A 12,442-nucleotide genomic window follows, 5' to 3' on the forward strand; every position below is an offset into this window, starting at 1 on the left:
AATTGTAAAAAACAAAGTCCATCTTGTTGCTATGGAAACGTAAAAAGTAAATATTTCTAAAATTTCTAAATAGCAAAAGGCACCAGTTCAGCATGTACCTGACAGACCTGCAAAGTTTCATGAAAAAATATTGAATGGTTTATGAGTTATGCTCCGGAAACGAACCCTACCCTCACATAACCTAAGTCCATCTTGTTGCCATGGAAACGTAAAAAATAAAAAATTCTAAAATTTCTCAATAGCAAAAGGCACCAGTTCAGCATGTACCTGACAGACCTGCAAAGTTTCATGAAAAAATATTGAAAGGTTTATGAGTTATGCTCCCGAAAACGAAACGTGACGGACAGACGGACGGACCCTGTTTCTATATCCCCCCCCAACTTCGTTGGGCGGGGGATAATTAGGATCATCAGACCGATATCAATCTGCTTTCCAATGTTAATCTGCCTGTTGATGTCGATCTGAATCTTCGGAACAATAATGTTAGATCAAGTGAGGAAAAGTGCTCCGTTTCCGACACTATCTGCCTCGTGGAAAAAGTGAAGGGGAACATAAACTCACTCCTTAGTTGCCGGTGATCGTCGATGTGATTCCTGGGCAGAAAAATTAAATCCTCTGAGGGGTCAGCAGTCCCATCCTCACGTTGTTCATCCCGATTGGATACGGGGAATGAAAGTCAAATATCTGCGAAGTGTCTGGTCACACTGTGAGGCTTGTTTGTCCTCGACCAAAACTATCTGAGACAAATGGTGACGTGATGGTCGCTGATTTAGCAGGCTTTATCTCAGGAACAGACGATCTGACAGATAATTGAGTGACACGTTTACGTTTCTTCGTAGTGGAAGGTCTGTGCTCCGTGGCCTTAGGTACAGATTTCGACTGCAGGTTAATGGTACGCTTGTGACATTTGCGAAAATATTTATGAGAATCGTCCTCCCCATAGTTGTCATGTTACACTGACTGATATATTATAGTTGTCCGAGGAAGATTCAAACAAAACATAAATATGTAATTATCTGTAAACTGAAAATACGTCACCACACCGTGGCAACAAGAGAATGATGTGACAGTGTATGTCAGGTGATCAGGTCTCTTGGGGGTCATGTCCCACAGGATTGCAGTGGTGCATGACCCATTGTTTAGCTGGTAACCATGGTGATGCTGGGATGTGTTCGGGAGCTGGAAACAGTACCAGACTTTCCTCTTGTTTTCAAAAAAACATGTTTATTCTGAAATCAAAACAGACTGGCCTAATGCAATTCACTTTGTGCACTAACATATTGTTTTGCATAATCATATAGATATTAGGGCTGGGAAGAGTCCAAATTTACTACCCGGTTCCCCATCTCCTATTACCTGACCCTACCCGGGTACCCACCACGCTATTACCCGACCCTACCCGGATACCCGCTATATGTCTCAAGACTTGGGTGTAAAATATCTGATTGGTAATAGTTTGACCGTGGCCCTGGTAAAATGTATTTAGATGCACGTATAAATCGATCTGGTCATGCATACACTGAAGTTGACTGAAGTTTTATCTTTTTTCAAACCTATAAAGGTCAGAAGGAATGGGTGCATAGTCAGAAAAAATGCAAACATTAGTGACTTGTAGTGTAACCATAGAGTTTTTGATATTTTTTGTCATTAAACAATATGTCACGTGACTAACCATGGGTCTGGGTAGTCCTGTGGGTTCCCAGGTCCTACTCAGTACCCACCCGACTTGAGTACCCGAGTGACCCGTCCCAGCCCTGAAAGATATACTACTACAGCTGTGACAGTGACGTTGAGGACGTTTTAACACCAGGATCGAAAGACGAAGGAATAAATGCATAGTGTGAGATGGGATGTTTATGAGCCAAAATATGGCATTTATGATATATGTATCTATTCTGTGACAAACAAAGTTTGCTGCAAGGCGTCAAAAGTGGTAATCTCTTTGATTTGCTGCAAATAAAACGGTGAGTTGGTTTGGCCTGTCATAAAGGATAATGAACGAAATTTTGAATAAAATTAAGAAACTAGATTAAAACATAAAAGAAGATTATTAGCCGAGTGTGTTTTCGTATCTATGGCAATAATCCCTTTATCATGTAACGTCATTCTCAAAATAATCGAAGTTTAAGACATACTGCTATTCACTATAGTATGAACCCTTTTTATAACCAGACAGGGTAAAAAGAACTAACATTAATAGGCTATTTCCGTTCTACGATATTCCCGTATTGTATTTGTTTTAAGCAACCAATATCAAAAACTATTTTTGTGTGTAAAATGTACACCCTGTTTGCACAGTTGCATATTTTGTGGAATAAAATGTACATTAAATTATATGAAAGAAAATATGGCATTCATGAATAATCATTCGTATTAGCCACTTTGTATATTCATTACAGCTCTAGTGCCTGAGTGAGTGAAATTAGGAGGAAGTTAGCATTTTTATGATTATTTCAGCTGTGTAACAGCAGTTAATAATCAAGACTGGACCAGTAAAACCAGTGACTGAAAGCATGGCACGTAATCAGACAAGTCACACAACCGGGTCCAAGTGAGTCGCCTCTCACAAGCAGCAATGGAGTGCTGGGGGTAGGCTTGAAATGATGCAGCAAGGTCATGATACGATATGTATCACAATACATAGGTCACGATACGTTACATATTTCGATATGCATATTTACGTAAAAAATGTGTGGAAACTTTTTGACTAGAAATATTTAAAAAAATAAAGGTAAAGCTAGCTGTAGACACATGTTTGTAGTGACTATTTTTAGCAGTGAACTTGAAATCCTAATTTCAACACATTTTGCAATATTTGACGGACAAAAATGCCGGGTGTCATTAAATGAGTAGCAAGCCATTTCCTTTTGCAAGTGTATCATCTTGTATCGATGCAGAAAAAAAACCTATCACGTATCGTATCGTGGCATGAAACTCATGATGCACCGGTACACCAATGTATCGTTTCACCCCTAGCTGGGGGCCTATTCAGACCTGGGTCTAGACGGGAAGATAACGTGGCCACCTACCTGAGACACTTTGTGATCCCCAAACCAGTACACCCACGATGAAGCAGATTTCTGAGACTGGAGGTAAATCAGGGTTCCCTTGACAATGGTTCCTGGCCACCATCGTTCACCAGACAACCGAGCCCACACCAGCTTGCCATAGTCAGGTTCCTAGGTCAGAAACATAGTCGAAACCCATGGTCTTGATTATACCTAGTTGTATCGAGGTCTGAGACTGTGTTGCAATCTCCAAATTTATTTATCACTATTTTAACCTGGATGTGTCAAACAGATTATCTCAAACACGTCCCAAGTATTAAGAATAAATAAAATAAAACATACTCTGCTATGTTGAGCTGAACACTTGTGAAAAAAAAATTCTATCAAGAATAATGGCCTGAACAGGATATGGCATGAAACACAAAGCTAGGAATCAGTTGATTGGCTTCTGTTTTCAGTCCTTATCATTTAAATGTCACTTACACAACATGCACAATGTAGTATGTTTGTGCTCTGTTGTATGAAACCTGAGTCAGTCTGCAATAAGATCAAGTTGGATGTGTTAAACCCCAGATAAGACAAACTATTTCTCTGGTCACCAATAGTTTGATAAAACAAGGTTCTGTGCACTTGAAAGTTTTAAGGTACTGTCTCTAGACCAATTCAAACCCTGATCATCACGAGGGTTGTGCACTGCGAAAACTTACAATTTCCACAACTTGTGCCAGCTCCTCATCAGTCTCAAGCACAACTGCCTCCGGACCCTTGTTCTTGGGACTGCCGTTGCACTTCTTACTGGGCGAGTCCTGGCTGCTGCCCTTACTGCTGCTATGACATTTCTTGGGAGGAGGTCGCTCTTTGGGTTCCGCCTCCTTCACATCATCTTGTTTTACCCTAGAATAATGCCAAGTCATGTACTGTATTAACATATCACCTAGCTCTGCATCAGAGTTTGCTCTGGCTGTATGTGTGTGTCAATACAAAAATGTTTAATGGATGGGAGAATGGTTGCTTACGGCTTTGAACACAGTTATCTGTATATACGTTTAACAGTCATGCTATCCCCAAACCACTAATCTATAGTTTTGTTCAAATCACAGACCTACTTAATACACAGGTAAGACAAGACTTACTTTGATGGTGCTTTAGTATTGTTGGGTGGGTCATCCATTTTCTTTCCTTGATTGGATTCGGTGACTTCAATCAGTTCGTTTGTCTTCTGATCTGAGCAGTCACTGGAGCTACTTCCCTTCTTCTCCGCCAACCTGGTGGTGTGAGACACCATCTCTGCCGCCTTCACCTTCTCCTGGCCCACCTGGTATCTCTGGGTCTTTGCTGGGCGCTGTCGCAGGCTGTCCTCCCACCCACTGCGCCCACGCTGACACAGCTGGAAGCATTTCTAGCAGTCAAAAACATAAGTAGGTTCTATTACCTGTATTCCAGGTTATCATGTCCTAAAGAAACTTTAATCAGCAAGCATTAAATTAACAATTTACTAAATTATTTAAACATGTGATTGCGGCTTTTCCAGGCGGTCTGGCATAGATGAGATGTAATATGTGAATCCTATCTTGAGGACTGACAACAATGCTGAACCCTATCTTGAGGACTGACAACACTAAACCCTATCTTGAGGACTGACAACACTGAACCCTATCTTGAGGACCGACAACACTGAACCCTATCTTGAGGACCGACAACACTGAACTCTTTCTTGGGGACTGACAATGCTGAACCCTATCTTGAGGACTGACAACAATGCTGAACCCTATCTTGAGGACTGAGAACAATGCTGAACCCTATCTTGAGAACTGAGAACAACGCTGCACCCTATCTTGAGGACTGAGAACAACGCTGAACACTCCTAGAGGACTGACAACACTGTACCTTATCCAGAGGAATAACAACAATACTAAACCCTGTTTCTCTCGTAGGGACCGATCATTTGATATTCTGGTGGGTGCCTGTGATTTTATGGATAAAAATAAATTGGCCCTGAGAATTCGTGAAAAAAATGACTATGCTTCATACTGTTGAAAAATGACATTGTTGCAAGGTGTTTTTCTAAAAAATAATCTCAGGCTCATAGTTGTAAACAATAATATATATGATTTTGTAGATGTAGCTGAAAAAACACCTATCTCCATACAAAATCCCAGATGCTCCTCCCTTCCCCCAGAATATCAAGTGGTCGTTCCCTTATGTGTATCACTTCTACATGCCATTCAAACACTTGATCACATACCTTTTTTGTCTGCACTGTTTTGTAAAGCAGGTCACCTCCTTCCTCTGAGCTACTGCTGCTGTACTGCACCACGCGCACTTGGGACGCAGTGTTCAAGTTCAACGGTGGTATCTTCGGGGACACAGTGGCGCTTGGGCTGGAGTTGGAGTCCTGAGGTTCGGCCATCTCCTTGGTGACATCTTCTCTCAAGTCACATCTATCATCATTTCCTGCTGCTGAGTCCACTGTCATTCTATCAGATGTATCATCAAGAATGTTGAAAGGCATGATGTCAATGTCAGATACAGTTTTATCAGTATTAAGATCTCCCTTGTTATCTTGGCCATTTCTATCGCTTAAATCACAATCAAAGCTCTCCTGACAAGAAACCACAGTATCAAGATCATCTGCATCCTTGGTCATGGCTGAATCAACTACAGGCTTGCAATGCAAGACAGACTTCCTGTCATGACTCTCCCTGTTCCTGAGGTGAGTTTCTGCAAGAAAAAGTTCGTCTTCTGAACAGTACCTTTCTGTGCAATTCTGGCTAATTTTACATTCTGTTTCATCCATATCAATGGTAGATATGTTCTGGCAATATTTTGACCACTCCTTGATATTCTTATTCTGAATTCGATTTGAACTACTCTTGTTCTGTGCTTTTGAGCTGATTATAGTTTTTTTCTGCCTTGATACAGAAACATTCTTACACATATTATGCTCTGTTTTTGTGCTAAATGCTGGCTTTGTTTCCGTATCTTCCATGGCATGTGATGGTGAAGACACCTCCTCTACCTCCAAAGCTCTGTCATCTGTATCCTTGGTCAAGGCTGAATCATCTACAGGCTGCAAGACAGACTTCCGGTCATGACTCTCCCTGTTTCTGAGGTGAGTTTCTGCAAGAAAAAGTTCGTCTCCTGAACTGTACCATTCTGTGCAATTCTGGCTTATTTTACATTCTGTTTCATCCATCTCAATGGTAGATGTGTTTTTAATGAGTTTCAGGGTTTTGCAAGATGATATTGACACCTCAGGTGAGTTCTCACTCCAGCTGAAGCATTCATCCAACTGATCTGAGAGCTTACAAACATTGAAGACAGATTTACTTTTCCTCCATGCTCTTTGTTTTTTCACCTTTTGCTTTTGATTTTTTCTCACAGATTGTTGAGCACGGCAACTTAGAGCAGACTCTGAGCATCCTTTTCCTTCACATCCTGAGTTTGACCCCTCTGTCCTTGGGAGACTGTCCAAACCAGTGAGTTCAGTCAGGCCACTTGCCATACCCTCTGACAAAGTGGAGGTTGAGGGTGAGGCTAAGGGAGGAACAACAGACTCTGTAGATGCACTGGTTGCCTCTGCCTTCTCAACCTCTACTGCAGAAACAGAGCATGTTTCAGTAATGTGCTTTGTACTCAACAGTCCTTTTGATTTGATAATTGGTACATCTTTTTTTCCCTTCAGCGATTTTGATGTTAACTCCAGGATGCTGTTACATGAACTTGATGATTCCACTTCACTTGTGTTCTCATCCACTGGTGCTACAGAAGAACTACAACAACTGGACTCCAGGCCACGAGATATATTCTCTCTTTTATCACAAGATGCTTCAAAGGAAGTTGCCTTCTGCGGAGTGTCCAGAGTCAGTTCTAAAGGACTGGTACCAGGCTTCTGAGATTGCCGTCTTCTTTTAGAAACAGATGGTGCCTGAAATTCTGAACTTCTTGTTACACTACGAGTAGGTTTCTTCATTCTCGATTGTTGGTTCAGAAGGTTCTGATCAATATTTGTGACACTACTTCTTCTCTTGTTCCTTGCTTTCAGTCTTGTCTGTACACAAATCGATCTTTCCTCTGTGTGTAAAGAGCGAAGAACTGGCAGGGTCAGTTTTGAGGCAGGTTCGTCCTCTGCCTCAACATCAGACCCAAATTCTGAACTAGAAAACAAGAAGGAATCAAGATCACAGGGCGATATCTTCCCGACACTGGACACAAGTTCTTCTGACCCTGTAGGTCTCCTGTCAATGAACAGGTTGTCTTCTGATTTTGTGGGTCTCCTGTCAGTGTCCATGTTTTCTCCTGATCCTGTAGGACTCCGGTCAGTGTCCATGTTTTCTGAAGGTTGCCGGACATTGGAAACATAATTTGATCCTGAAGGTTGTCTGTTTTTTTCAACATCATTTCGTTTCTGCTTCTCTAATTCCAAAATGACTAAATCTGACAAATGACTATTCTTACACCCACCTAAATCTTTGTCTGAGGATATTTCTATTGGTCCATTTTCAATAATAAATCTTTTACTGGACTCCACATCAACACAAACCTGAAAGTCTGGAGACATGTGGTCAAACTGAACTTGCACACCTGCATCAGCAACCGGAACCCTTCCCTTGTTGAGCAGGATTCGCGCTGGTTCACGGGCCGAAATGACACTCTCTGGCAAGCTGACCCCACTATCACAACCTTGGTGTGGTACACGTGCAACAAGTATTCTGTCTGATGAATGTTCTGACAAAACATCTACTCTAGCAAGTCTGCAAACCGACTGATCAGTGGTGTATGAGGAGGACACAGTTGAGATACCTGGCAGCTGCTGGCAATATCTCGAATACTCCTTAACATTCTTATTCTGAACCTTCGTAGTTGTTCTTGATTGTTTTGAACTGCTCTTGTTCTGTGCTTTTGAGCTGATTATAGGTTTTTTCTTACTTTGTTTCTTCTGCCTTGATACAGAAACATTCTTACACATTTTATGCTGTATGTTTGTGGGAGATGCAGGCGTTGTTTCCATATCTTCCACAGCACGTGATGGTGAAGACACCTCCTCCTCCACCTCCACATCTCTGTCATCTGAACTCCTCTTTCCTGACACAGCATCTGAAGTCATCAAATGGACACAGTTTGACCCTGAGCTAAGACTCATGGATGAACCCTCCTCGGACTTCATTGGTCTGACATGTCTGAGCTTTTGCACATACTCCTTGTAGGTGTCATTGAAGGACCTGGATGAGCTTTGGGCAGAAGTAAGACTGGAGGAAGTGGTGATCAATTTCACTTTTACATCTTTACATCTTTGCTGTCCTGGGAGCTCCTTGAGTTCTACTTTTGTATTCCCTTTCCCTTGTGGACATTTATGAGGCTGGTTAGATACTCCACTGTGGCGCTTAGATCCATCTTCAGAAATTGATGGTTCCCTCTCTCTCAGACTGTGTATCGTTATGTTAACGGCATCATCTACAACATAAAATATCACGGATATTTCTACCAGAAAGGAAAATTGAATAAAATTGAGTGGTACCATAATGAATACATAAAACTTTTTTATGCACAACAACTTCTTTCATACTTTGTATTCTTCTTTTGTTTTTACTCATCACCAGATCATGGGGAAAGAAGTAGCTCTAGACCTGAAACTTTGTTACAAAGAATAAAAGAAGTTGTTACCCATAACAAAGTGTCATGTGTTCAAACTGGTGTTCATGTTCTTTTAATTTCAAAATGTCTATCAAAGACTTGGTACAATAATGGTTGCAGCTTACTTTATTTTGATCTTTGTAATGATGATGGTCATTCTTTACTAAGTCACAGTAGTGCATGGGAGCAGAAGTGAGTGAGTGAGTGAGTATGGTTTTACGCCGCTTTTAGCAATATTCCAGCAATATCACGGCGGGGGACACCAGAAATGGGCTTCACATATTGTACCCATGTTCGGGAATCAAACCCAGGTCTTCGGCGTGACGAGCGAACGCTTTAACCACGAGGCTACCCGACCGCCCCTGGGAGCAGAAGTAAAACACATGTTAATGTGTTTGCCTTTTCTAGGTTTTCAGAAGAGAACATCACACATGAAAATATTGACTACACTGTTTAAAATGTATTTTTTTGGGTATATTATTATTTATATTTAACCTGACTCATACTTATCTCTACTCATTTCAGAGGTAGTGGAAACTTCATCAACTGTTTTCCTGGAGAACAGAAAACAAACGCACCCCTGGACTCCATATTGAGCATGTGACCAAGACCGGTTACTCATCACTCTTACCTTTCCAATACTTTATTTGGTCGAAATAGAGGAAGGGGTTACAGCTGGGTGACCGCTTTAGCATATGAGACAGGATAAGTATAAATACTATTTTTACCCTAAAACTCCATATTTTATCTTCTCCTGACTCATAATAATTGCTTAAATCCCACGGTTGGTGGCGGGTTCCACCTGTTTGTGTTTCAGATCGAGATATGTTCCGTAATCCCTAGGAAGGTGATGGATTTCTTTATTTCTTCATTATATCAAACAGGGTACCCACTCCTTCTTGTGAAATAGAGGAGTTAATCTGTTAAGACTTCTGTGGATCTTGTAAAGTTCACTAACCGAAAGTGACTTTTCCCCGGCTTACTTTGAGGGATTAAGTTGTTTAGAAAAGGACAAAATCCTTGTGCTTCCATCGTATAGGTGATCCAAATCCCCAAGAGATGTAGTTTCCAAACCATTTCCAGAAGACTTGAAAATCGTGTAGTGAAATCATCATTCAATATGTGATACTTTCACTAGAACTACCGTTATATTGCGGAAATTTCAATTGTAAGTATCCCTATACCTGGATATCAGGAGCGTGGAGGGATGATACAGGGGCATTGGCAACCTGCATACTCTGGCATCAACGATGGGCTGAACTGGTCCATGCAGGAAGTCACATCAGGCATAAACTGAAACAAAGTGTCCAATAAATCCACAGAGGATAAGGAAGGGCCAAACTCCCCTGGGGGTTGAGTCTGTTCCTCCTGGTAATCATCCTCAGATTCAGTGTCTGACTGAGTATGGGAGGCCGCTGGGGGAAGTCTCATCAAAATAGTGTGGCTACGGGTGGGTAAATAGATCCGTGTGGTGTCCGTGCGGCTTGTCATCTAACAGCGTCCATGATTCTGGTAAGAGCTGTTTACCGGACAGCTGTGGGGTAACGTTACAGGGTTCATGGTGTTGAGATGCCGGCTCCATGCTCGGCAGACGATCCCCGGGGCCCGTGCGACCTATGTGGGTACCTACGGTGGCTGAGTCTTGTCATTAACGGTATACTGTGAGTCAATAAAACGTTTGCAGTTTCTGTGATGGTGTGGCTTCCTTAACAGTAGATCCATGCAGGGACCCCGACAGTCCCATCTCCCGTCAGGGTGAGGTGGAAGGCTAATGGAATACAGATGTTTGAGCTTACCATAGACGTTCCCCCATACGGTATCTTGTCTGATGGATTCTTCAGTGTCTGGTCGGAACCAAGTCATTTCAGCCGTTCTACCTCCAGTGATAGAGCCGAAAGTCGAGATTCAAATAGAGTTCAAATCTCAGGCGATCGGAAATGTCGGTTGTTTTGGGAGAGGGGTCAGCTTGTCAGACTGCGACATGATGTCATCCACCTTATTCTTGGCTTCATCTTTTCTCTTGGCTTTGGTGAGAGCATCGGTGAACTTGTAGAATGCCTTCTTGGAGAGTGGGAGCCAAATAGTGCAATGATCGTCTTCAGTACAAGAAGGCTCTCTGCATTTCCAACACTTGGGCGAGGGTTGTCGGAAATCTTGAACCTGCCACACTTGTGACAGGCTGATTGAGTGGGAGAGGACACCATCGTGAAGGGTTGTAGGGAATAAAATATACACCAAACCAATACCAAATACTCATGTGAATTAAGCCCAGTAACAATATACTGTAAATCTTGAAATTAACACTAGCATGAATGAAATGTGGAAAATGCAAGTTGTCTTTGTTCACATATATGAAACAAAATGACTATCAACAATAAGACAACCTCACTGCACACTTTGGATAGAGGAAATACCAACTTGAATATAAACACAAACATGGGTTATTGAGCAGCAGTATATAAAAAAATCATTCAAAGAATAGGAATTACACAGCAGGCATCTGGTGAGTTATCACTTCTGGGGTCAAGATTTATACACACTTGTGTCAAACTACTCAGCACTAATTATAAGCCATGCTATTTGCTGTTTGATTGGATTAAGGTAAGGATATGTATCATTCCACTGGGGATGGGTTGGGGGGGAGTTGCACTGATATTGAGTCCCATTTTAGCTTGAGGTCAGCAGTCGTATTAATTTGGAGACGCATTAATGTCAAGATTTACAGTATACTTATATGGTATAACAAATTACCCTGCTATCCAAAATGTCTTAATGTTGATATGAATGCGATGTTTAATAATGTGAGCAAAGACCACTTACATTTTTTGCATTTAATTTCAAAATTTACAGCATCTGAATCAAAACTCTACTTTCAAAACTGTTCATTGAGGGCCATGTACAAAATCAAATGTTTCATGTTACCAGCTTATTTGCTTGGTTTGTTAAGTGAGTGAGTGAATGAGGTTTTACACTGCTTTTAGCAATATTCTTGCAACATCACGGCAGGCGACATCAGAAATGGGCTTCACACATTGTACCCATCTCGGGAATCGAACCTGGGTCTTTGGATTGACTAGCGAAAACTTTAACCACTAGGCTACCCGAACACCCCTGGTTTGTTAAGAATGAAATTAGCAAATATTCAATTTGAATCCCATAAACAAACCCAAACCTGTATGTTCAGGAATATACAAACAAAAAGTCCCCTCAACCAAGCATGAAGCTGGGAAACATTCACACATGTCAAACAATTGAACAATGGTGTTTCAATTACATGGGCTAATCAAACAAGTACGTACTACTCTATAGTTTAAAGCATAGCAAATGGAAATGCAGAGGTACCTCATAAGGATTTATCAACATTTGTTAGAGTTGTTGGCCAATTAACTGAAACACTGATCATTGCTTGTGGGACTCCTGTACCTTGTCTGCTGGTGATTTTTCTGGGTGAAAATCTCTGCTTCCGCTGGCTTCTCTGAACCTTTATCTTTGGCTTCCCCATGTTTCAGTAGCACCTACAACATACATGGACTTGCAATGGGTAACCAATATTATTTTTCACTCGTCTATTCATCACTCTATTCTATTCTATTTGTATTGAGGTTTTCCAAAATGAGTTAACATTTTGTGATTATAACAAATGAAATAATGTTTTAGATGTAATATAACGGTTTTAAATGTATGCTTGACTCGGAGAGTAAATTATCTCGTAACTGTTTCGGAAAGTAGCTTCGTTATACCCATGCTGAAGAAGCTTTATTGGGTATTGACGCGTGCTGTTTTGAAACAATCGTGATTTC

The 12,442-nt window shown here is 41.3% G+C and overlaps 1 protein-coding gene across 1 annotated transcript in view; it reads right to left on the reverse strand.

Moving 5' to 3' along the window:
- LOC124113634 overlaps nt 1–12,442 on the reverse strand; it is a 44,327-nt gene that overhangs the window by 31,276 nt on the left and 609 nt on the right. The window contains exons 2-6 of the mRNA XM_048384383.1: nt 12,066–12,157; nt 5,254–8,462; nt 4,142–4,407; nt 3,716–3,902; nt 3,030–3,179 (exon numbers count right to left, since the gene is read on the reverse strand). Coding sequence (XP_048240340.1) covers nt 3,030–3,179; nt 3,716–3,902; nt 4,142–4,407; nt 5,254–8,462; nt 12,066–12,144 — 3,891 coding nt within the window. The 5' untranslated portion in view covers nt 12,145–12,157. The remainder of the gene's footprint in view (nt 1–3,029; nt 3,180–3,715; nt 3,903–4,141; nt 4,408–5,253; nt 8,463–12,065; nt 12,158–12,442) is intronic.

Source organism: Haliotis rufescens, unplaced genomic scaffold (genome assembly GCF_023055435.1).
Source record: "Haliotis rufescens isolate VD_foot unplaced genomic scaffold, xgHalRufe1.0.p SCAF_5, whole genome shotgun sequence".
Classification (NCBI taxonomy): Eukaryota; Metazoa; Mollusca; class Gastropoda; order Lepetellida; family Haliotidae; genus Haliotis; species Haliotis rufescens.